The sequence below is a fragment of the Acartia tonsa genome, chromosome 13 (genome assembly GCF_053477335.1).
Source record: "Acartia tonsa isolate MP-2025a chromosome 13, ASM5347733v1, whole genome shotgun sequence".
Lineage (NCBI taxonomy): Eukaryota > Metazoa > Arthropoda > Copepoda > Calanoida > Acartiidae > Acartia > Acartia tonsa.
The window spans coordinates 34,604,293-34,631,766 of record NC_137272.1 but is presented as its reverse complement, the minus strand read 5'-3'; the positions used below and the strand labels follow the sequence as shown (position 1 = coordinate 34,631,766).

Genomic DNA, 27,474 nt, shown 5'->3' with positions numbered 1-27,474 from the left:
GTATTAAGGAAGGAAAATGTTTTTATAAAGTGTATTTATATCACAAGTGCATAAGTTAAGTATGGAAATATTTACAGGATAAGTGTTAAAATTATAAGTAGAGTAGGACAGAAATGTGCCCTAAGTCCCAAGCAGTGAATTGTGCTAAGTGTTAGAGTTCTAACATAAGGCCTGAGCTCAATTCATGCTAAGTACTAAGGGGCCTAAATTTAAACTACAATGCATGCCAAACAACTAAGTCATTACCTTTTAAAGCCAGAAAGAGAAGTTGATGGTAGGAGAGTTAGTAAATAACTGAATAAATTCAAGAGGTACATGCTATAACATTAGCTCTGGACCAGGATTTTAGTGTTTGTCTGTGCAATTAAATATCTGTGTGTTAATGTGTGACGTAAATCAGGCATGGTTGTAGGCATACATATATGTACTGGTTGTTTATACGAATACATTAACTATAAACATAATATCTTTAATAAACATATACTATTAGCAAATCACATACAGATTACCATGAATAGGCTTTCGTTACCCATATATGGTGTCATATAGGTAGAGACAGGCCTATGAATGCATAAATTGATACAAATAATGCCTTGGGCCTAGCTAAAGTAATTGTGTCTTGCCCCTGAGTGCTACTAGTTAATTGCAGGGCACGTGTCAATCAAAGGTTCATAATATGATCTATATAGTGTTGATTTTATATCAAGCATAGATAGATAGTTGTGGATGCGAAGCATTTCTGTAAAAGTCTCATATGTACGTTCAAAGAATTTGAAAATTGAGGATCGCATCTCCAATGGGGGTAAGTTGTTAAAAAAGAAAAAAGAGAAAAAGAAAAAGTTTAGTAGTCCCAGTATATAGGCATATATAATAAACTATAAATGTATTCCAAGCTAAGTTAAATACGCTTTCCATTAAGAAAGTATGATTTGCGTATTTTCATAGCTGGGTATACAAGATGATAAACCTCCCAAATAGAATACATTCTTTTCTTGAGGGGTTTAGTTTTATCTAACATTGTCACATCAATAAATGTTTTTGCGTTGGTTGTTCTGGATAGTTCAGCTTCTTCTGATGATGAACTAGGTGGTGAAGTGCTCTCGTTCGAAGTGTAGGTTGAGGTTGGGGGTGAGGTAGATATGTAGCCAAGGGCGTCCACTTGTGCTACCTCGTTTCCATTCTCGTCCAAGGTGATTGAGTGATTTTCCAGGTCATAGTAGAGTTGGTTGAGGTCATTGGTAGAGAGGGACAGTGTGCTGCTGGAGCTAGTGTCACTATCGGTCTCTACTCTACTATCTTCTCTGGTAGTCAGGGCTGTATTTAACAAGAAATTCCTGATGGTGATGGACAGGTTCTCTGAGAATCCATCGTACTCTGGTGTGGTGATGATGTTGTTGTTCTCGTCTATAGTGTCAAGGTGTTGACAGGAACACAACCGCAATCCGTCCAAGGTAGGGTGGTGGTAGGGCTCCAATACTCCATGATCATCTAGGTTATCTCCAGGCTGGTCCATGGTAGATCCTAAAAAGAGTTAGTGCGCGTGCTCCAACCGGTTCCTTGGGGTATCCTGGCTATGGTAATCTAAACAAAAGAAGTTTTAATAATCTTTTATTAATCCTTTTATCCCTGGGATATTCTAGAAATTCTTTCGTTACAGATAGACCTATAATGGATTGGTTAGTTATCTCTATTTCTGTTAAATATAACTGTTTCCTGAATATAAACAATATTTTATATAAAAATGTATAAGTACAATTAGTATTTACATATCGTATTATTTTCTTTTGTTACCTTACTCGTATGTATGTAAAAATATAAGATTCTACTAACAATAGTTGGTAACCCTTTGTTTGTATATTTTGTATATGTACATATGGTTTATACCATTGTTGGTATTAGCTGTATTTATGTTATTTTTAACATGAATAAATTTTAATCATTTTAAAGACTAATATCTTACATTACGTCGCTATCAAGTGTACCTTTTAGACTTAATATCTATAAAATATATCGTTCGACGTCCGTAATTAAATTTTACGTAACAATAAGTTGTTAACCCTTTGTTTATGTTTGGGCGGTCAAAAGTGATAGGGGTTGGATTTGAGCGAGGTTATAAAAAGCTGGCGGCCCAGTAATTATGCTCATTTATATAATAATTGTCTTTGCGAGCGGAGCTTGTGTTCGAGTGTTTAATTTTACCGCTAAATTCCAAGAGAATTTATATAAAAGTGATAAAATATAGTAACCCGTTTGTTTTATATGAATGTTTTTATGTTATAGATTGTTGATATGCCCATTATTGCATTCGTTAGCCGCTATTTAAGACTCAAGAATCTTATTTTCTTTGTCGATAAGGCCTTTATCACTGTGTTTTTAAACGAAAGTGGGTTAGAAGCAATATGGGTACATCTTCAATATATGACAATTTTATTCTATATAATATTTGTAGTTTTGATAGGACATATCTGAGTCATCAGGTAAATTGACGTACCTTGTTTTGTTTACGTTTTCCGTCTGCAAAAGTTAAATTCGTTCATCGTAAACAAAACTTATATTGACACAGATATGTTCCATCATTCTATTCGTTTTAACTTTTGATTACAGCGTTCCCTTTTTATAATCAAAACTTATTGAGTCCTGATTCAAATCTTCTAAAACAATTTTACTATAGGTTTTAAAATAAGATTTTCTTTTTACTTAACTCAATTATAATGACGTTAATTGATAGGTTATTTATGTTACGAGTAACTCAACCATATTTTAAAAAAAAATGGTCGCTTACAGAAATTATATTTAGCTAGCTTTATCGAGAGTGTTTTAAACATCATTGAAGATATTCAGATTTAGCTAGTATATAAGTTTTTTTTTTTTTATTGCTTGATACATCATAATGAATATGTTTTTGATAGCTCAGCGCTAGCTATTTTTAAGCGTTGAATCATGTAAAATTAATTACATATTCTTTAACTTAATTGAATCTAATAAAACAAAGTTTTAATGTTTGAATAGCTTAACGATAGCTATTTTTAAGCGTTGAATCATGTAAGATTAATTACATATTCTTTAACTTAAAGAATTTTACTTTTAGATGATAAATCAAAGTTTAATGGTTAGGAGGTTCAACCATAGTTGCTTAAATACAAAAAAAACATTCGTGTGTACAGTCTTTTTCATAAAATCAACTTTACTATATTGCCTTTCAGAATCACTAGTCCTCTATTTTAAATTTACATTCGCTCATAATGTATGTGCCTGACAGCCTGGACGCGCATCAGAATATTAAGGAAAGATTCGAGGAATCAATGAGGGCGGCTGCGGCCACTCTTGCCAATTCCTCGTTTCTTGAAAACTCCTTAGACGACTCGAGTTCAGTGTACAGCGACCAGTCTGGGATGCCAAGCCTTGCTGATGTCGATGACTATGGGGGTACAAGTACTGTAGAGTCCGAAAGGGATCAAGGGGAGATGTTCGGCAACGAGCATCTCTCACTGATGCTTAGTAGAACGATACAAATCATCTGGTCTCTCCTCAATTCGGTGATGCAGAACTCCTGCGGTGACATTGGTGACGATGTTGCCGGAGGTGATTCTGGGTCTGCCGAGTTGGGGAGAGACCAGAAGACGAGTCTGGACACCTTCAACATGGATGGCTTAATTAACATGTTGTTGGGTTTAGGCTTGTTTTCATGTGCTCTTATAGTGGTCTTCTTCGGCGCTGTAGGGCTTGAGACTCTTACACGTATTGACAACACCTCAGACAGGTCGCTGGCTCGCTGGATAAGAGATGTATGTACGCGCCTCCGAAACATAGGCGTCAGGACCATTGAGCTTCTCCACTGCAGTAACAGGACCAACAGGACTAGAGCTGGGGCTATGTCGCCAACTGCGGAGCCGTCGGACACCATGTATGAAGCCGCGTCCTCTGAGATTGATGATATTCTGTCGGATACACAGGTGAGTTTTCTTCTGTTGTATATTTCTTTTTTTTTGTTTTGTATAATTTTTTTTCTAGCCACCCGTTTTGTCTAATAAAGCATCATGTTGGTGCAGGGTTGTTCTGTCCTATTCTCACTTCCTCAACATTGACTTTCGGCTCTTCCATATATATCGCTCACCGTTTGTCGTCGTTTTATGTCGCCAGAGAAATCCGCTCGGTTACCGCAATTAAGTTGAGATACCAGTTAACATTTACTAAAATCTTAAGTAGCAACCTAATATTATTTTCCTCTGGGAAGGTTAAGAGTTTGCTCGTGCCGTACGTTTCTCATTGGGGGTTTAAATGTTAGATCAAGACTTTAATGTTTTCCTTTTGTTTTAGGCTCCCTCTGCTAGTCCATCGACTCCAGCAGAAGTAAGGTCCAGAATTGGCCTGTTTGCCGTACACTGTTTGTCTGCCACTGAGGATCGGGTTACTGGAAGAAATGTGCCTGCGGGCTTGGAAACCTCGACGGGAAGTCCTGGCTTCCGTCCGTTGATTGTTGATCAAGCAGAGCGTTTACATGTAAGTATCCATGCTTTAGTTTTCTATTAATTTTCAGAAAGAGGCTGTATATTTGTACACGTATCTAGAGGTATTTGCAACTAAAATTCTTTTATTGGTAGAATATTAATCTTAAAATGTATGGTTGCATAAGCATTTTTGAACCGATCTAAGATTTTAATTCTAGTATAAAGTGGGTTGAATTGCTACCTAATCATATAGCTTTACAAGATTTTAGGCATTCTCATTTCCTGATTTTCCTAGATTCTTTTGTTGGCATTGCGATTAAACTAATAAGATTTATTATATTTTAGGCGACCAACTCAGTCAATCTGGAGGAACACTATACAAATATGCTAAGGTTTAGCCCACCCAGTTCTGGAGGGTCTGCAGAAGGATCCAGCTATAGTTCATCCCTATGCTTGAGTCGAATTGATTCCCCATCTGCAGCGGACCTTTCAGCGGTAAGTTTGCTACCTTCGTTTAATATTATTAGTCGCCAAAACTACGTGACGTGAGGTAAAGAAGTTGGTGACTTTAGCTATGCGTATATACAATAAGTTATTTTAATCATGGTGCTATTCCCGTTCCATTGGTTAGCATCATGACTTTAGCGGAATTAATAAAAATTTTTCTAAAAGTATCAAGAATGCTCAATTATCTATATGGGTAAGCATTATTATATTTCTCCCTGATTATTTGTTAAGATTTTCTATTTTAACTAATATTTACTTCCCTATTTTAGGAAGCGGAAAATACCCTTCCTCTGGTGAACGTGTTCGAGATCGATATACCATCCAGCCAGTTCGGTTCCATGGGTAGTGAGATTCGGTTCCCATTGCCAGAGAGAATGGTTGGAGGTTTAGAGCGGCTGCGTCTTACAGTCGAGACTCCCACCCCATCTCTTCCACCAGAGACTGCCTCAGAGACTGCTAGCCTGACCTCAGTTGTGCGTTCGTCGGATAACAGCAGAGAGGAGTCCGATGCTGAAGGTGTCCCTCGGCGACGGGGTTCTGCCGGCCCTAAGCGTACGCGTTGAAGTGGCGAGTGTTAGCTTGGTCATAGACATTGTAAATTTTATTAGACAAGGACTGCTCAGACACGTGTGACAGAAATTCTTAATCTATGTAACTAGTCAAAATAGTGATTACTATTCAGTAAAATATTAGACGTTATGACTTTCATACTGTACAAGACCAAATAATTTACACCATTGTTATTTTGTTATATCATTACATGTTAGCTTGTAAGGAACTTAGTATGTAAGGAAATAATGGTATAAGGTTGTATCTTCTTTCCCCTAATTTAAAACTTCGTGTAATCTCAATCACCTTCGTCATAGTTGAACTAACTTTCTTTTTTCAATATTATATTAACAATTTCAATTTTCAGCCTTATATCACAATTTATTCATTCTTGTTAGCTTTTAAGGGTTATGTATATAGATATTTAATCGAGCTTGCGCCTCAGTACCTTTTCTCTAAATTTCATTTATATCCATCCCTGTGCATTTAATCGTGAATTTTAATTGTGCTGTGATATATATAGAGGACCTGTAAATAGCGTATATTTTTGTAACTAATATCTAAGTAGACTGAAGGACTGACGTTAGACAAAGCTATTCAAATATGCTTATTCAAGTACTTATAAGAGAAATATGTAAAGACTGTTTGTAAATTTTAATATTTGAGCAATTAGAGTAGTTTCATTAATCGGGTAATTTCATTAAGGAAGATTATTTAACTTATTAAGGTTTAGAATATATATCATTCCTCTTCAAAACTATAGAACTTTACATCCCTTTAATTCTTACTACAATAGCCGTAAAACTTAAGTTTCGGGGTAGAATTTTCTTAGGCCTGTCATTAAAGTTAAATCTAAATTTTTTATTTCCACCAAATAGAATTTTCCTAATTCAAGTAGAGTCGTTGATAGGCTGTGTGCATATATATATATATAAGTTTTTGCATTTATTGCTCAATTATTTTTAATGATCTCGGAATTTTTCTTATGTGCCAATATACAGCTTAAGTCCAAAAAAAAATATTAACTAAATTTGTTAAAACTTGTCAGAAATCTTTCTTATTATCACAATTTTGTTTTCCAACGATTTTTGTTAAATGAAAGTTTATATTCTGTTTTCGAAATTGTCTTAACTTTATAATTTTCACCAAAGAGAAATATTTGTCAAATTTTTATACCTTTTCTAAAGATTATCTACTTTTGTTAAAAATAAATATAGAGATTTTTAAGTAACATAAATACTTTGTTAATTATTGGTTTAACATATGTTGTGTAAAATTACGTAGCTTACTCTATAAGCGTTACTTGTTTGTTTGTCACGTTAATAGTGATAATAATTAAATTAAATTGTTACCTTTATGAAGCGTTTAGCCTAGTTTTAAAGTTTGCTTATTGTATAACAATTAAAATGAGTAATAATATTACCTACTATGTTCTTTTGGTATCATAGTTACTATATATGTGGTTTATTTTCTTACCGTTTCTATCATTACCCTTTTAGATAACTCATATAATAATAACGTGGAGATTTTTATAAGAAACGTACAAGAATACAAGTACAATATTGTATAGGTAACTACGAGAGTATTATATTTTCCGTTTGGCAAGGTCTTTTATATCATTGGGAATGTCCGTTAGTCTTTCCATCTGGATGCATTAGAAGTTAAGTCATAGGAGTCATGTTAACTTGTATATTTATCTAACTATTCTGTTTGAGTTTCTAGGTCGATAACTAGCGGTAGTCGCGGCGGGGTGACCTCTCCTGCCGTAGATTACCGTTAGGTTATGATGATGTGCATCTGGTCGTTGAGGGACAAGCGTTCTACCGCGTATACGCAAACTCCTCTGAAATACTCTTAATATTCTTTTCAAGAGTCTGACTAGGAATGTAGTGATCCTGTCTAATATTATAACCATGATAATTGTTATTGACACGTATATAGCTATTTCTTCTATATGAGCGAAGATAGTTCTAATGGTCAATGGTTCTTTAGGTTTTGGTGGGCACAGTGCTTCTGACGCAAATGGTAAAGTTCGTGCCGTGGTCTGTCGGTCATATCCTAATGCGAACTGTGCGATCGTATCTCCCAATGTGAGATTATATGATCCTCCTGTTATAATAAAAGGAGTGGATGTAATAGTTATTGATGCATTTTCTAAGCTGCGATTAGTATTCTCGCTCAAGCTAGTAAAGACAATTCCATCTTGCACATGAGCGTAGGGATAAGTCTGTTTTGCCAAAGGGCAGTGCTTGGTTATCAATGTTTCATTAACGCTAAGTAGTCCCTTAAGGCACTGGTCAGCTTCAACCGGTAGATAAGCGTTATAATAAGATTGTCTGTAAACTCTTTTGGTTTTATCCAAGTAATAAATGGAATCGATATAGCACTCATCAAAAGGAATTGGTGCGTATCTGTAGATTTTTATTGGCTCAGAACTTAATTCCATGGATAGGATAGTGGTGAATGATGTGGTACCACCACTTAAACGACTTTGGACTTCCAATCCAAGATTATGAGTATAGTCCAAGTTGAGTTCTTGCCTTACAAAAGTTTTAATAGAGTCTGTGATGTCTGTCTTTGCAAGATCTTGAATTAGAGTAAGTCTGAAGTTCAAGTCTGCTTTAAGATCTTCTAAGTTCGTGATGGCTAAGTTGCTCAAGCTATCAACATAAGAGTATTCTGCTGTTTGCACAAAGTTAGCTGCTTTGGCATGAAGGATTATACCACTTACAATTTGTGGTACTATCTCCGCAAGCAATAACTGTGTAAAGTCAAACTTATCATGATCTAGCTTATAAGAAAGTTTATTTACGTTATTAGTCACTTCAATGCGGTTAGAACTTATTAAAGGAGTTACTGTTTCAATAGCTTCCTTGATTTTGCGGATAAGTTTTATTACTTCATTAAGCAAGTCCTTAATCTTTTTGGTATATAACTTGCCTATAAGTTTAGTTTGTGCTGAAGTGAATGTGCGTCCATCGTAGCTAATGTCTAATTGAGTCTTCAGGCCATCATAGATTGCTATTTCAGGCGCTGTATTGTCTACAGATATATCAACTTGAATGGATCGAATTGCTACAGCCGTGTAGCCTATATATTCTCCACTTTGATAGTGAGTGGGTATCAAGTCTGTCATTGTGTCTGCTGTTGTACTATAGTAGTACGTACTTAGTATTATTAATATTATCTTAGAATACATTGTTAAACAGTTAAGTTTATTTAATAGATGCTTATATCCACAATCAAAAGTTACTTTTCTGACTGGTACACTTACACTAATAGTTAAGGTCTTCACTGCTTGGAGTTCTATGATAAACTAACTTATTTTTCCAAAATCTATTTATTATCCCACTTTCGCTACTGCTAGATCCTGAGTGGGCGTTTCCGGTTTCTAACTATAATTAAAGTTTTTGACATATTTTTTTGTATGTAGATTGGTTATAAGCTTAATAACTAATCAAGTTCATCTCAATTCAAGGCATTTATATATAGGTTGTCTAATAATGTTTTTATGCTTGCGTGATTTACATAGAAGTATTAGATATTTTAACTTTTAACTCAATTTTGTATATATTGGGTTACGCAGTGACATGCGTATATTTGTACAGTTTGTATTACTCGTTTGACTCTGTTTAGATTATACAGATTCAAAACTTATACATATACAATTTTCCTTTTATATATTTTTGTGTATAAATATTTTTGAAGGGATCGACTTATTTAGTCGACATGTATTGTATATGGTTGGTCTCCCCTTGTCAAGAGAGAAGACGTAAATTTTACCACTGGATATATAACCTTGAGTGGGAAAATTCTACATAAATTATGATATCTCTGTTATCAGATTAGAATAACATACTATTATATTGTTCCCGAGTTTACAGGGTAAACGGAAATGCAAGTGATTGTTATTGGATTTGATTTATATCTCTCGAAATTTGATATTATAGTTTATGTTTTAATGTTTATAGATATGAATTCTGTACGTGTGCAGAATTATAGGCTTTGTATTAATTAAATTTGCATTTGTTATAATGATAGTCATTATGTTGCTTATTTGTGCATAAAGGGATGACTGTGCACATATTTTAGTCGCAGATTTTGCTTTGGCCAAACTTATAAGCGGAAGCGTCTCGTTTAGTTAATTATCTTTTAGTCCATGACTTTATTGTAAGACTTTATAATTACTCTTTTGTATTCTCTATGAAAGTGTCAAAATATTAGCCAATTGGTTTGAAACTCTTTGATTTTGAAAGGGTATTTAACTTGTCTGTATTTATATCAGATCTCCTTTCAACCATGTTTATTTTGAACACTTGCAATTTATTAATACTGTGAGAGGGTATGTGTGATATTAGGATTGGTCTCACGTGGAAAGTATTTAGTTAATTCCATGAATTTTCTTGTAAGTTTACCTTTATATATTTTTTTTTTTTATGTGATTTTTAGTTGTAATCTTATCTTTAATTAGCAATTAAAACAGGTTTTGGCATTTTTTTTTTTTAAAATAGATATAGGGGAGTTTTATTATTTAAACTTTTAAATATCCCTGTTTCATCAAAAATTGCGTACAGCATATAATATTGCGTAAGGAAAGAAGAGCAATAGTGTTCCCTTCTTATAGTATGAGCTATAATTAGTTCATATGGTTTATAACTTAAATATTTTATGGCATTATTATTAGTTGTGTTGTTGTTAGAGCAGTTCAAATCTAATTTGGTTAGCATTGTAATATATCTGTTAATCATTTGTTGACAAGATGCATTGGTATTTGGGTTATATTATAGTTCTGAAGTTTAAAGAGTTCTGAAGTTTAAAGTTTTAAAGAAGTCTGAGTACAATATGCAAGAAAGAAAACTTAATTTTGTTTGATTGAAATTTTCTTTGAGGGTAGGCAATGGTTTTTGCTTAATTACTAAATTTTTAAATAAAATCATTGATGGTTGAAATTGTGGCATATCACAATGTATACTGTTGCTGTGTTCTTAAATAAGAGCATTAAAGATATAGTTTTGTTCGTACAGATCCTAATCGATAGTTTTTGTCTGTATCACAATTATATACAAATTAGATGCACTTTTGCCACAGCATGGTTTGGGTACATGTTTCAGGCATTATTAAAGGCTGATGGGTTAAGTATCCGAGATGTGTTTTTTAGACTTAATGTTAACTGCAAGGTTACTTGGGAATTATAATTCATAGGGTTTTCGAGATAATCAAAATTTAAATTCAAGCGATTCAATACTGTTTTCCCTTGCTTGCAAATGCAACGATAAGCTTGGTATCTTATCACCAGGAGTGATATAGTATTGTATGCTTATATAAAGATTAGATCAGGTGGTAAAAGTGGTTTGTGAGTTCTAATAATGCAGTTTATAATAAGACTATTACATAAAAGCTAGAGGTGGTACTAGCTTTATTTGACAGGGTTATTTTACATGTCAATGTGCTAGTTAATTCTACCAAAATTGGTCCAATTGCCAAACTTTCATAGTGTCCTCTAAGTTTCACCGTTGTGCTAGGATTGAGACAAAAGTTCATCCAACCCGAAGGTATAAGTGAGTTCGAATGTGCTATTGGTTCATTTATGCCTATTGTTGTGAATATGCGCATAAAAAGTTTTTTTTTGTAAAATCTGTAAGTCTATATATCTTTTGAAAACTGCTATGTTTGTTTCAATTTATACTGCAATAGACCTGTAAAACTAGAACCAAGGAAAAGTTACAACTTTTCAAGGTAAGTGAAATTTTCTCAAACTAAATTTTCTATCTTTTATGTGCGTATTCTCCACACCTTTCTTCAGAATATTCAAAATATATGTTCAGTAATTCTGACTTCGTTTTTAGATAGTTCAATCAATTTAAGGATACTCCCTAAGTATACTGGGCTCCTGGGGTGGAGTGTACTATCCAGGTCATGTCCTTAATATATATTTTTGTTTTACAATTTTGTCTTGTCTGTCTTAGGGTGAGTTTTAGTGTAAAGTTTGCTTCACAAGTAATGATAGTCTTTAGACAAAGTCCCAGTGGAATTTTGGCACTGTTGATTGTTCAGGACTTTTTTTTTTGTCTACATGTGAATGTATGAAGAGTTTAGAATTATGCCATAAAACATTAGCTATTTTACTATTCAAGTTTCTCTCTCTTTTTTTTTTTGAAATAGTAGTGTGTGAAATTTTCAATCTTGATCATATACCTTAACCTAATTTTTACATCATCATCTATGGGTTCGATGAAGTTACTGTATTCAGGAGTTGATGAGACTGGAGTGTTATTTAGCATTAAGATGATAATCAGATTAAGATCACTCATGATATGTGAGTGCCCTGTTTGATAGCTGTATGAATTAAAGTGTATCTATCAGCTTAATAAGTTAATCAATGTAATAATTGATTTTGTGTTTCAGATTGGTATAAGAGTATTATTGGGTTGGCTACTAGTAACTAGAGTGATCTAATTAATAGCTGGCGTGTTTCGTGCTATGGCAAGTTGATCCAATTCGTCATCAGATTCGTCTACTTCTGGTAGCATAGGTAGTCCATATATGAATGATCCTGAGAAGTCAAAATCAACGACTACCTCTCTGACAATAGATTGGTCACTGGACTCTATGTAACCAGTGATAACTGTGTTGGTGATAGTGTGATCGGAGTTGTTGATTATTAAAGCTCTGCCACTGAGTTGTCCATCATCATTGATAATGAGTTGTGTTTGTCCAGGTAAGATTTTGATTCCTGCATTTTCGTTTGAAATATGATCGTCGCTGAGGATTACTTGTGTTCCAGGTGCTAGGTTGAAAAAGTGGTTGATATTCATTACTATCACTTGGGTTTCTTTAGCTTTGATCTTTTTAACTACTCCTGTACAGAGCTGGAGCTCAAGTTCAGAACAGAAGATACTGCTCAGCGGTCCTTCAGGGTGAAGAATGGAATACAAACACGGTGCTAACCGGTATTTGTCTGTGACAGGCGTCCATGTTAGCTGTAGGCTTCTAATACCATTTAGTCCAATTATCATAGGTGCGACATCCTCATGGTTTTCAGCTACAATTGAGAAGGGAATTGGGTAGTGACGGCTTGAGAATGATGTGGGGCGAATCATGAGAGTTACTTCTCTGGGTTCGGGGATCTTGTGATCTGCACGTGTAACTGGTAGATCATGACTTTCTTCCAGCTGATTTTCATCATCGTTCATTACTATGCCGAACAACTTGCTATAGTACCTGGCTGATATGATGTTTTTATCTGTTGCTGAGTCAAGTAAAGCTGTCATGCGTACATCATAGTCATATTTACAATCTATTTCTTCTGGCATACAACCAGAGCAATGAAGGTACAATTTTCTTTCCTCCTCCTTTGCTGGTGTAGTGTTATCTCTTACTTGATCTTTAGGCTCATTGGGGACTATTTCTGCTGTGGCAGCTGTGATTCCACTGAGGTTACAATCTCTAGATGATTCCTCAGCATTGGCTTTAGCCCAGTCTTCATATGTTTGCCTGAAGACACCACTAGGTTTCACCTTACCACTATGGTATAATTCCATCATGGCTGGCCTTCCAGGACATAAGTGTCGAGAATGGTATAACTCTTTACCATATGTCTTATAACAGTTTGTACAGAAAGCTGATGTCAATACAGTTGGGTATAATCGCCCTGTATCATCACATAATAATCTACATCCATCAGATATGTCGTGAGAATATTGTCCACATGCTACACAGTAGCGTCCAGGTGATAACCTATAAGAAGCCTGATAATCCCGTTTGGTATTCCTCTGAGAATGCCTGTCCCTGTTATCCCTGTGATGAGGTTTGGGATTGGGTGACTTTGTAGCCATTTCTTTAACGGTGGATTTTCTTCTATGATAATTTGAGATGGCCTCTATTTTGGCAATTTGTCTGTCTCTGTAGTTAGCTCTTCTCTCTTTAGATTTCGAAGTGTTGGTGGTGTGGATTCTCTTGTGTTCTATACTCGTTGTACAGTTTGTGCAGAGATGCCTTCCAACTTCAAGTGAACCACTCGTATTAGGTCTACCAAGTTGTATTGTGTTCAGTTTCTGCGAGAGTAGAAGTTCTTCTGCTGGTTCTGCTACTTTTGTCCGCCTGTGGGAAACAGTTTTCCATGAGTCTGATAAGTTAGCTTGTGTTGATAGTGAGGCCAGAGATATCGCATTCACCTCAGGGCTCATATTCCTCTTGTCAATTTGTTCTGATTCTTCTAAATTGGATATTTGTATTTCCTCATAAGCATCGGAGTCTCTAATGTCTGTATTAGCTGAAGGGGTGTTTATACCAGGTGTTGTCGAGCGTCCCCGACAAGGAGTGGTTTCCTTACCAGCTTCATCATCCTGCTGGCCTTGCTTGCGGGCAGATGACATGATAATAGTTGTAAAGTCTTAGAACTAATTGTAAGTTCTTGTAGATGCCAGTGGAATGTTGTACTATTTTTATGATAAAAATAGCGGAAGTTCGAGAGGATTACAAATAATGGGTATAGTTTAAAACAATCAAGAATCTGTTTAAGTTAACAATTCTTTGCTTTAACTTGTGTTTAGCTATAGATGGGTATGATATATGCTTCACCTATAGTTGTTTCTACGTCGTATATACGTACGTGTGAGCTTTTGATTGATATTCTAAAGATGTGCGCTAATGCACCCTTATCCTTAATTAGGCTCAACTGTAGAAACACTCCTACTTAACTTTTATATAGTTTTATTTATGGAGTCAATTTGAGCTAGTTAGCTATTCAAATTGGTTATTAAGTTAAGTAATGTTTGCAGCGGAGTTAATTTGGGTATGCTTATATACTATCGCAAATTAACTTTTAGTTTGCTCAGGAGTCGACTTTCCTAGCAAATTATGGTTGTCGAGAAAAAGAAACAGCAATTTATAATCCTTGTTGAACTCTTACTTCACTCTAAGGATATGTGTTTATAGCCTACGATCTACTTATTCCTGTAAGGCTATTATGAATATAACTTACTAAGGTTCACTCCCAAAGGATCGTCTATATTCTAATAATATTGCAACAATTTTGCCTGAATGTCAAAGATCTCGCCACCTCTTACTTATAGTTGTATTAGGGGTTTCCTTCCAATCCTATAACGTAATTTGCGCAAAATTGGGGCTTCACTTATGACTTCAATTCTTATAACTGTAGTGGGATATACAATTTAGATATACCTATATTTATATATGTAAAGATTGTTTTCAAAATTATCTGACCGGATGTAATCTAATTATAATTAGTAGTAATACAGTATTCAAGTGCAAGTTTACTCTGAGGAAGTGTGAGATCCTACACTAGGTGGCCAACCTATAATGTGGAGGTTGTCAATCAAACTTCAAAGGAGCCTATCAACTTTGAATTAAGCAATACTTATACTTTTTTTTTCTGAAAACTAATCTGACTGATCTTAGTGCACTTTTTTTTAACTTATCTAAAAGTAATTTGTTAGGTTATAAAAATTCTGGGCTATATGTAGACACACTTTTATGTTACTTGGTTATAGTCTATGTGCTAGTAAGCCTAAGTAAACATACGTTTCTCGATATAAAATTTTATGATTCCGGATATTTAAAGACAGTAGGGTACTTTTCCGTAGTACTTCTGCTACTTCTTTTAGAGACGTCCTACTCTCCCAAGGTAGGCTGCTGCAACCTCCTGCTGCGTTTGGTGTATAGAACTTTGTCTCTTAAAGTGTGCTACTCAGTACATATAGGGCCTATATTGTTGACTATACTTTTATATCACTAATGGTCACTATCACTAGTAATTAACTTGTCTTCACTTTCACTGCTGAATCCTGGTGGTACATGAAATAGAAATGTTAGCATTAGCAAAGCAAGTAAAAATTTAGTTTTCATGTCCTACTTATTGTTGAGTGAACTGCTTATTGTATTTATGTATGTGTTTGTAAGGAACATACAAACAAAAAGATTTTCTAAGTTAAGATTGAATTAAAACTTTCTAAGTCAAAATAAAATAGAATCACTCTAAGTCCAAAGTTGGAAAATTTTGACTAAGTCCAAAAAGTTTCTAATGAAATTATTCTAAGTACAAAATCAATAAATTTTGGCTTAGGAAAAAGAAATCTAAAATTATCTTAAGTACAAAAAGTTAGCAAATTTTGACTAAGTCAAAAAAAATTTTTTCTTATTGAAATTATACTAAGTACAAAGTTAGTGAATTTTTGACTAACTCCATAACCTTTCAATGAAATTATGCTAAGTACAAAATTAGTGAATTTTGACTAAGTCCATAACCTTTCAATGAAATTATGCTAAGTACAAAATTGGTGAATTTTTCTTGAGACAAAAGAAATAGAATTACTCTAAGTCCAGACGTGGAATATTTTGTCCGCGATGAAATTTCCTAACAGTTCATTCACAACGCTACTTTAGAGATTGCCTATAAGTCAAAAGAAATAGAATCACTCTAAGTCCACTGTTGGAATATTTTGACTAAATGCAAATCTCGCTAAGTTAAGGATTTTAAAATTATAAAGTATTAGAGTGTTAGAATTATCCTTCACCAAAAGAAATAGAATCTCTCTAAGTCCATAATTGGAATATTTTGGCTAAGACAAAAATACTCTAAGACAAAATTTTCTTTTAAGTGTGGAAAGTGAAATTTATTAATCTAGTTGGAAAAATCGTAATTATTACAAGTCCGAATTTTGGTAAATCTCCAACCAAGTTCACAATTTCATAGAAATTATTATAAGTCCAGAAATTCGAGATTCTCTGTAACAAGAGAAATAGAAACGGTGCTAAGTCCAAAAGTGGAATATTTTGCTCAGAGTCTCAGGAAGTCTCTGGAGTTATTTCTCTGATTGCATACAGCAATTTGTCTACACTTATATCATTCCAACCGATCGATGTTGAGAATATCTTTGAGACTTTGAAATATTTTGTTTAACTCAAAATTTTAGAGGCGATAGTTATTTTGATACATCCGCATATAAATCAGAATTGCATTAAGAATATAAGTCCTAGGCATGTATAAGTAAGTGCAAATCTCAGAAAATCGGTTCTAACGGCACCAAAGTATTAGTACAGTTTAACTTGAGTAAAAATGCTACAAGTTTGTAATAATCTTTTGGCCCTTTACTACGACTCAAGAGTACTAACTGCTTTCGGCATATTGTTTCAGAAACATGGCTCCAAAGACAATATGTATCCCAACTAACAGCGTTTCCCGTGTTCTATAGGATTTGCTCCTAAGTTTTCATTTAGTAAGGCAGTTCAAAATGGTCCTTTACAAATAGTATTTTGATAGCTTATAAATGAAAAGTTACTCCATGCTTGATTCTTAATAAGTTCTGGTTTAAGTATCAAAGATTCAAGTATTTCAACACTTAGAGAATTTCCGAATAAGTAAAAATCATACTAAGTCCGAAGATTTATATATATACTCCGCCACCTAGCACAACTCCTAAGTTTCAAAATTCTGACTAAGTCCAAAAATCAAAATTTTGCACATAGCTCAATCATAGATTATTCCAAATCAAGTGTTTTACTAAAGAGAGGCGGACATGGAGGTGCCGGTGTGCTGGTATTCTCTAGGGCCTCTAGAGTGTCAACCAGTGCGAGTGTCCTTATAGGGCGGCGACCAATGGCCACAAATATGCTAGCATTCTCTAGGGCCTCTAGAGTGTCAGCTAGTGCAACTGCTCGTACACGAGGCTCTCAATTGCATTTGTGTCGTGCCTTTCAGTCCCTATCTCTTCAAACGCCTCATAGTCCTAACCTTGCTCTCAAATAGTATCACAGGTTTTGGTAAATCCGATTTTGCCATAGCTACAATTATTCGATTTTGGTAAAAATACCTGCCTTAGGCGGTTCGGGTACGGTAAGGAAGAAAAAGAAAAAAAATTTAGAAGTAAAATTTTTCCAAGATACAACCGGTAAGTTGCACCATTGTGTGTGCGAATGGGGCGTTTGTCCATATTTTAGGTATGGAGACCGCTCTTCTATGAGTACTACTAAAACCTAATTTTAATGCAATACACATAGACATTCTCATCGTCGGTTCGTTTGTTTAGAATGCTTAACCCTCTATTCCCACAAGTATAATACGAATTTGGTTGAGCTGGTGGAAGCTCAACAAAAGACCCACGCGAAGTATTATGTTGCTTTAACCTAAGAATAAATGGTTGGTTTTGATATTCGATCAGAATCATATAAGTATATTAAGTATTAAGGAAGGAAAATGTTTTTATAAAGTGTATTTATATCACAAGTGCATAAGTTAAGTATGGAAATATTTACAGGATAAGTGTTAAAATTATAAGTAGAGTAGGACAGAAATGTGCCCTAAGTCCCAAGCAGTGAATTGTGCTAAGTGTTAGAGTTCTAACATAAGGCCTGAGCTCAATTCATGCTAAGTACTAAGGGGCCTAAATTTAAACTACAATGCATGCCAAACAACTAAGTCATTACCTTTTAAAGCCAGAAAGAGAAGTTGATGGTAGGAGAGTTAGTAAATAACTGAATAAATTCAAGAGGTACATGCTATAACATTAGCTCTGGACCAGGATTTTAGTGTTTGTCTGTGCAATTAAATATCTGTGTGTTAATGTGTGACGTAAATCAGGCATGGTTGTAGGCATACATATATGTACTGGTTGTTTATACGAATACATTAACTATAAACATAATATCTTTAATAAACATATACTATTAGCAAATCACATACAGATTACCATGAATAGGCTTTCGTTACCCATATATGGTGTCATATAGGTAGAGACAGGCCTATGAATGCATAAATTGATACAAATAATGCCTTGGGCCTAGCTAAAGTAATTGTGTCTTGCCCCTGAGTGCTACTAGTTAATTGCAGGGCACGTGTCAATCAAAGGTTCATAATATGATCTATATAGTGTTGATTTTATATCAAGCATAGATAGATAGTTGTGGATGCGAAGCATTTCTGTAAAAGTCTCATATGTACGTTCAAAGAATTTGAAAATTGAGGATCGCATCTCCACTAGGGTCTCAAAGTTATATCGATACCAGAAGTATAATCATATATTTTTTCATATTTAGTTCACATTATTGATTTTAGAAGTTTGATGTTATACCATCAGTCAATTATGTAAAAACCGTGGAAATAAAAATAAAATAATGGTTATTTCTTTCATCGTATTATAAACGGCTTTCCGCGGATATAGAATGTACAATTATAAGATTAAAACTATTTTTTTTTAGCCCGAAGTCTGGATATAATACGATGCTAGACATAGTTTTTTCGTATGGATGAGAACCGGTTTCTATCCACCGGATTCGAATGAATACGAGAAACAAAGTATTTTATAACAATGTCTCTAGGCTTAGCAGGGTAAATAGACGCAGAAAGGAAGATTGATAAAAAAGAGTAAAAAATTAGAAAGAGTGGAAAGAGAGAGAGTCTTTCAGAGGAAAAATTACGAAAGCACAAACATTTCCAAAAAAATATGCATTTTCTGACACTTTTATTTCATAATATCCAGTTTGAAAAAAAATCAAATCAATCCATATATAAAAGTAACAGGATCTCTGTCTGTCTGTAACGAAGGATCTCATTAACCGATATTGTTCTCCTTTACAGTGTAGGTCCTGGGATGGTTAATAGCTGTTTTTGGAGACGGTGCCACCACTCCTCAAAAAATATAAACTAGCGCTGCTTAGCGGAAGTTTTGATATGATGGTTAAACAGCTGATCTTAACATTTTTAAATATGTTACGTGGACCTAGAGGCCCTAGGGACATAGCCGCATTTTCATTAAATATTTTGTTATAATTTATATATCTTTTTAGTATTTAGAGGATGCTTTAGTAGAATATGAAGAGGCGTGTAGTCAGGCTGCTGATGCAGGTTCTTAGATTGTTAGATAGATAGATAGATAGATAGATAGATAGATAGATAGATAGATAAATAGATAGATAGATAGATAGATAGATAAATAGATAGATAGATAGATAGATAGATAGATAGATATATAGATAGATAGATAGATAGATAGATAGATAGATAGATAGATAGATAGATAGATAGATAGATAGATAGATAGATATATAGATAGATAAATAGGTAGATAGATAGATAGATAGATAGATAGACAGACAGTCAGACAGACAGACAGACAGACAGACAGACAGACAGACAGATAGATAGATAGATAGATAGATAAATAGATAGATAGATAGATAGATAGATAGATAGATATATAGATAGATAGATATATAGATAGATAAATAGGTAGATAGATAAATAGATAGATAGATAGATAGATAGATAGATAGTTATATAGATAGATAGATAGATAGATAGATAGATAGATAGATAGATAGATAGATAGATAGATAGATAGATAGATAGATAGATAGATATATAGATAGATAGATAGATAGATAGATAGATAGATAGATAGATAGATATATAGATAGATAAATAGGTAGATAGATAGATAGATAGATAGATAGACAGACAGTCAGACAGACAGACAGACAGACAGACAGACAGACAGACAGACAGATAGATAGATAGATAGATAGATTAATATTCTTATTATATTTAGGAATAGATATAGTAAGCAAAGAGTATACATACAACTGGGATTATATTCAAGCAGTTTTCTTCTCTTTAACAATTTTAACAACAATAGGTAAAATTTATAAAAATTAATCTGTTTCAAAATCTTTAAATCTTTTAGTTGCAAAGCTTATTGATGATTTACTTTAGTTGTCTACAGTCTGTTCATAATTCTATGGCGGAAATAAGATTTACTTAGCTGCTATTTAAGTATACAGCAGAGGGGAATTCTTATAAAAGTTTTGCCTCACTAAAATCAGTGAGGCTCGCTAAAAATTTAGAGAGGATAATTTTGCCTCACTATAATTTTAGTGAGGCAAAGGTATTTTTAGGAATTCACCTCAGGTTATTTTTTGTAAAGAGTTAGATTCATGGAAGAAAACGAAGTAGCGGGTTTCGTAGTATTTTCACCTAAGATTTTTTCCTAGTCTACACTGTTAAAAATATTTTTTTTTTTTAGCATCAGATAATACTATGTATTCTTCACATTAATGTATAGTATCAATCCGTACGTTATAGGAAAAAAACCTTATTACGATACAAGGAAGATTCCAATACTGTATTTAATAATACTTAGTGTTTCTATGGAGTAACATGTAGTACTAAATAATGTATTTGCCTGTATAGTATTATCCAATACGCTCTTTGGAATAATATTCAATACGGTAGAAGTAAGTTTTTAATACTCTCCTTCGCAATTTTTGATACCCTCTATCATAATTTTTGATACTCTGTAGAGTATGAAACTGTTTTACTTTGGATGAAAGATCAGTTTATAATATATGATTATTATATGTACATATAGCAGAGCAATAGAACATTAATTTAAATGTAAATTTAGTAAAAAAATGACTTTAAAGATGTTTAGGACTAAACATGATCCTTAAAAATAAAAACTATGGTCAGTCATAATTACAAAAATCAAAACTATAAATCTGAGCATAAATAGTAACAATTCATCTTTGTCTAAAACGACCAAGCAGAAACACTTCCATGAGAGGTGTGCACGAATGGTGTCTGTTTCAATTATTCTTTACAGTACAGATTCGTACCCTAGAAGGTATGAATAGTTACTATATTAATAAACCATTCTCTTGCATATTGTCTGATACTCTACAGCGTATGAAATAGTACTAAATTAAAAAACAATTCTACAGCGTATTTTCCAGTACACTAGAGTGTATCAAATAGTAATATTTTGATAAACATTTCTGTAGCGTATTTTCCAGTATTCTAGAGCGTATCAATCGATGTATGGGTTCTGTATAGTAATAATTATTGTGTTATATAGTATTACATAGTGTTATATATTAATCATATAGTTGTAGCGTACTTACAGTTCCAATACTCTCCAGAGTATCAATTGATACTAAATAAAAAAATTATTTTTAACAGTGTACGTCTAACCCTGCTGGGTTAATTTCCTAACCCTGTGGCGCAATCATTAACATATAACTAACCTACCTAACCTATCATGATAACCTAACCTACCTACCTATCAAAAGCAACTGTGAAACTACAACAAAACCCGCTAATGCGTTTTCTTTCCATGATCCAGATTTTATTAAAGAGCATTTAATTTGGTGTTTAAAGCAAAAAAAAACAGTGGAAAATAATCTCTAGCTAATTAAGAAAGAAGACTTAATTTCTTAAAGATTCCTCTGATAAATTGTCATTTCAGTTCAAGAATTGTATTGTCCGGCTTTATTGGTATAATTGGGTGGGATTATTTATTCTGTGTGAAAATGTGATCATTCGGTTGCCATTGAAGATAGATGTCTAATATATTTTCTCGTATTCATTCGAATCCGGTGGATAGAAACCGGTTCTCATCCATACGAAAAAACCATGTCTAGCATCGTATTATATCCAGCTTTCTACGAATATAGAAATGTACAATCATAAGATTAAAACCAGTTTTTTTGCCGGTGCCTCCGGCACCTCGGGGCTAAAAAAACTAGTTTTAATCTTATAATTGTACACTCTATATCCGCGGAAAGCCTCTTATAATACGATACGAGAAATAACTATTACTGAATTATAATAAACAAGCAACTTCTTTTTAATCTATTGCTATTTTGTTATTGTCATTTTTTGTAATGTAAAGATTGGTATTTATTATGTAACAAAATAGACAATGATAAAAACAGAAAGTCATGTTATATATTGGTAATACAAATAAGATTTTTTCTTTCATGAAATTTTTTTATGACACTACCTTTATTATTTATTTGTAACTATAGCGGATACGCCCCTATAAAACTTTTAAAAATATTTGAGGGTTATTTTATCCAGGAGCAATTTTCTTTAGGAGAGGGATGATGAACCCTTATTTAAAATAGTTATAAACCTTCTTTGGACCTAAAAGTAGCATCACTGTAAAAGAGAACCATACAAGTAGAGTGGTTATCGAGAGCTTGAGCTATAGATACACAAATGGACAAATATATTTATCTTTATAACCATTAAATTAGGGCTTTCTTAGAAATAATTGTTGTATTGTGATGTGTAATCATCTAAAGTAAAAATAGAATCTAGAACACAGTAATAGTGTCTGACTGATTATGACGTAACAAAAAAAAATCAGCCAATGAGAGGCCACTATAAATTTTACCATTGGTCAATAACGGCCTCTCATTGGCTAATTTTTTTTTGTTACGTCATAATCAGTCAGACACTATTACTGTGTTCTAGAATCTATATAACTTAAAAGTTACTTATAACAATAAAACTAATAATTCCACCTTTTTGAAGACCGAATTTCATTTTTATTCACAAATTAAGTGTTTTACATAGTATTAAAATCCAAAAAATCAAGAAGTAGCTGTAGTTTTATAATAACGTTTTCTTATTCTTAGGCTAAACAATTTTCGGTATGAATTTTGATTGGTTAGTTCTTTAGTTGAGATTCCAAACATTTAAACCACTAATTGTAAAACACAAAAGGGGTAATTTTGTGTATAATCATAGGGGATGTACATCAATTTATCGACCATTGTCTTATCCCTGTGAATTACAGACTAGCCTCTCTACTACAGATATTTATCAAAATAAAATAGGGTTGTACTGACAAGTACATGTAAAGAAGTTTGATGGATTTTTGTGTAAAATTGTTGGAAGATTTTCTAAACATACTTGACAGTCCAAACAAGTTTTTACTTATAATTCTTTTTGATTGTATTTTGCACCTCTCAGTAACACAGATACAAATAATATTAAATGATTTCTAAATCAAAGAAAAGTTCGAAGTTCTTTATTATATCTAAATAAAATTAGTAATGGTGAGTTTTTGAAGTCAGAAAATGGCAAACTCACTATAACAATTGATAGCAAGTAACAGGATGTAAATCTATCTGTCTATCTCTACTTTAAAGTCTTGGAAAGGTTATTATTCTATTTTGGGGGAAGGTAACTTCACCTTCTCAAAGAATTCGCCCTTAGATAAAAATATCCCCAACAGTTTATTTATCTTTTTTCTTTTTAAAATGTAGGGTGGTGGGTCAAACTTTCCCCCGTTTAAAGATTCCCTATTCAGGCTTATGAAAAACTATCTCTCCCCATTTTCAATTTATTTAAGAGTGGTTTCTGTGTTCGATAGGCACTTTGAGGCAAATATGCCTAAAACTTACTTAAAACTATCCCGTATGGAAAACATTATCGGTTCACTGGTTTGAGATATCTTAATGTTCAGACAAAAAAGAGATGGGTAGGTTTCTGGTAGAATCCGTAAAGGTGTGTGTTTTAAGGCTTAAAAATAGTAGTAGAACGATAATATTCACTAAATATGTGTATTTCTTATTGAAAAAAAACTATAGACAAAATTTTTTTTTTAAGTTAACATTTTTTATCGTTCTACACTGTTTTTAACTTATAACACATAACCTTTACGGATTCTACCAGAAACATACCCCTCTCTTTATCATTTTATATAACAGAATTCCAATCCGTTTCTCTATATACTATTGTGAAGAAAAATCCAAATATTTTGCAGAAGAAAATAAAATAATAGATGTAAAATGATTATGTAACAGATCATTTTCTTTTTTTCATTCTCTTAATATGCTCAACCTGGCGGTAACAGGATACCAGCAAACTTTGAAGGTCATCAAAGTAAAAAACAAATATTTATTTCTAAGACTTTAACAAAGCATTAAACATTGATGAAGTACTTTAATATCCCATAAAGAAGTTGTATCAACTTTTTCACTTTTTATTTAAGATAGCTAGCCGGCTCTTTTAATAAGTAGTAGATGTAAAATTTTTCATAGAATTCAGATATGCAATCGGTTTTTTGTAGACCTCTTATTTTTTAAGTAATTTAAGTTTTTAAAAAAAATAATTAAGTCGGTTTTAAGGTACTAAAACTCAACAAAATAAAAGAAGAAAATGGCCAGCATGAACAAAAATAGTAAGATCTTTAATTTGACACCTTACTTTTAAAATTCTGTTAAGTAATTATTGAAAAAATCTATTTTGTTAACCTCGGATTAATCAAAACTTTGAAATTAAAAATATCCTCTCACAGGCATAAAAAGTATGTGTTCATATATACTTTTAGAATGAGAAAAATAATACGAATCCAGTCTAAGCAAAATTGAAAAACTTTTATAAAACTAAAATAAAAAATATAAGTTTATTTTAAGAATCATAATTTTCGGCTTTAAAGGGTTAGCTTGAATAAAACCTGACGAAAACCTAAACAAAAGACAATGCAATGTAGCAGATATTTTTTAAACACAAGAAACAATAATGTATTTTTAACTGCATTTGTTCATAATTTTTCATTCTTTACATGTTCTGTAATATCACTATATTTATTGTAGTATCTATTTTATATATTGTATGAACGTTCTCCTTTTTTTTTGGCAATTCTATTGGTTAACTTTATAGGTTAAGCTTCGCGATTTGTCAATTTTCGCGATTTGTGATTGGCTAGTTTAGTAGTTACAATTCTTAAAATAAACTTTTTATTTTTTTTTTTTTTATTACAATTTTTTAAAACTTTTTCAATTTCGCTTAGAATGGATATTTTTCTGATTCTATAGGTATATATGAACCCATATTTTTTATGTCTGTTTGATAAAATATTTAGGTTTAAAGTTTTTATTAAACCGAGATCAAAAAAATTGATTTTTTCAATAATTACTCAACAGAATTTTAAAAGTAAGGTGTCAAATTAAAGATCTTACTATTTTTGTTCATACTGGCCATTTTCTTCTTTTATTTTGTTGAGTTTTAGTACCTTAAAACCGACTTAATTATTTTTTTAAAAAACTTAAATTACTTAGAAAATAAGAGGTCTACAAAAAAACCGATTGCATATCTGAATTCTATGAAAAATTTTACATCTACTACTTACTAAAAGAGCCGGCTAGCTATCTTAAATAAAAAGTGAAAAAGTTGATACACCTTCTTTAAAAATAATGTAAAATATAATGTATGGTCCTTCAGGTCTCGACAAATCTTTGAAAGGCTCCTGCAATTTTTATTTTATTGACTTCATATTTTAAACTTAAGCTTATCTCATATGTCTATAAGATAAGATCCACTGCCGTTTTTCGCCAAAACTTTTTTCTTACGGTACCCTATCCTTATTCCTGAGTATTTACGAATATTGATTTGAATCTATGAATTTCTGTTATATTTTTACCAACTGCATTTATAATTGAATTATGAACAACAAAAATTATAAGTAGATAAAAATTAAATGCGATAATAAAGTCTAAGTGACACAAATTAGCACATTTCATAATTTGAGTTTGAATTTATTCACATTTTTTATAATTAAAAAAAAAACTATGCATGGTATCTAAACTAATAAAATACGATCTCTGCCGTTCACTATAAGATTAAGCAAAATAGGAATTACCTCTCGTTTTTATACTCTTTTATACGGATAAACAATACTATGGTAGAATTTTATTTATAGTATAAGTATAATTAATCTGCAATACCTCTTATATGTAATTTTAAATACTTTCAAGTTGTGAAAATTATTTATCTATCTATTACAATCCATTATATTGCACTTTGAACTGGGTTTTATCACTGCAAAACATTTTGAGCCAACTTTTTTTTATATTTTTCCATATATTTTTTTTTATCCTAAAAAGCAAGTTACTATATTTTGTATAGTCCTTCAAAAATAAATCAAAATGTGGCCTGTTTAAATTTCGTGTAATTTAAATTCTATAAGGATGACATAAATAATAGCCAATGATGACATTGAAAAAACGACCGCTTTTTCTTGAAGCCATGTAAACATTTTTACACCGTTATTTGATATAACAAAGTCAAAAAACAATATTAATTAAATATTGACATTTGACATACATAATTCTACAATATTTTAGAACGTGAAATTAATTTCAAAATTTACATAAGCTAAATCTTTTTTTTGCAGTGATAATCCCTACACGCCTTTGGTTTTTAAAAATCCGGTAATTTATTAACACATTACATACAAAATGTTAGCTTCAACCTTCCCTTTAAAAAATAATTGAGGGGGAGTTTATATTCTGAAACAGTGCCCCCCCCCCCCCTAAAGACGTCATTAGAATTATCAAAATTTTTACATTTGCTAAAAATTAGTTTGCAGTAATATTCCCCATTTACCCTTGCATCAATCAGAACACTGCAATTTACCAATAAAATAATTCCGAGACTTTGCCAAAATGGATGAAAGATTAACAAGGATTACAACATACACAACGTAGGACAGTCAAGATAAACATTGATACACAAATTGGAATTTATCTATCTATCTAATTTCTTATATATATCTATCTACCATATATATTGTTATCTACCTATCTATTTCTTTCCACTTTCCTATCTTTTAAGCCTTGTTTTTCTCATCACATTACATTTTTTGGGTATAGTCCTTTTCGTGACAACACCTCTTTAGGGACGTTTCTTCGTATTTCACAATGGCGTTTGATAGGTTATTTTAGGTCAGGTTTAGTGATTGTCCCGCAAGGTTAGTTGATTTGACCCGCGGGGTTAAAGCCCCCCGCATTGGCTATAAATATGAGAATAGAAACGCCCCTTAAGAGGCGTTGCCACGAAAGGGACTTTATCCCATTTTTCTACTTTCTCTTATTTTGTAATAATTTTCCCGTATCGGTTCGAAACCAATTAATATCCTGTGGATTAGAACTGGTTCAGCCATACTGAAAAAATATGTATTATATACAGTTTTTTACAAATATAAAAATGCATCTCGGGGCTAAAAAAACTAGTTTTAATCATATAATTGTATATTTTATATTCGCGAAAAGCTGTTTATAATACGAGGCGAGAAATAACTACTACCAGCTTTTCTTTCTTTTTTTCTAACCATTTATCCATTTTCTTTGTATTGTTATCTTGTAAGTTAATTTCCTTCTCAAA

General features: G+C 32.7%; 1 protein-coding gene and 1 long non-coding RNA gene across 2 annotated transcripts in view; both read left to right on the top strand.

Annotated features, from left to right (window-relative positions):
* The window catches only part of LOC145304262 (TWiK family of potassium channels protein 7-like), a 101,980-nt gene that overhangs the window by 31,340 nt on the left and 43,166 nt on the right, over nucleotides 1-27,474 (top strand). Inside the window, exons 5-6 of the mRNA XM_080146111.1 lie at nucleotides 19,308-19,365; nucleotides 20,069-20,155. Of these exons, the coding sequence (XP_080002237.1) occupies nucleotides 19,308-19,365; nucleotides 20,069-20,155 (145 nt within the window). The remainder of the gene's footprint in view (nucleotides 1-19,307; nucleotides 19,366-20,068; nucleotides 20,156-27,474) is intronic.
* On the top strand, nucleotides 3,792-5,073 carry LOC145303680 (uncharacterized). The gene is made up of 2 exons (XR_013873781.1): nucleotides 3,792-3,953; nucleotides 4,318-5,073. It is a non-coding gene; the product is annotated as an uncharacterized LOC145303680 (long non-coding RNA).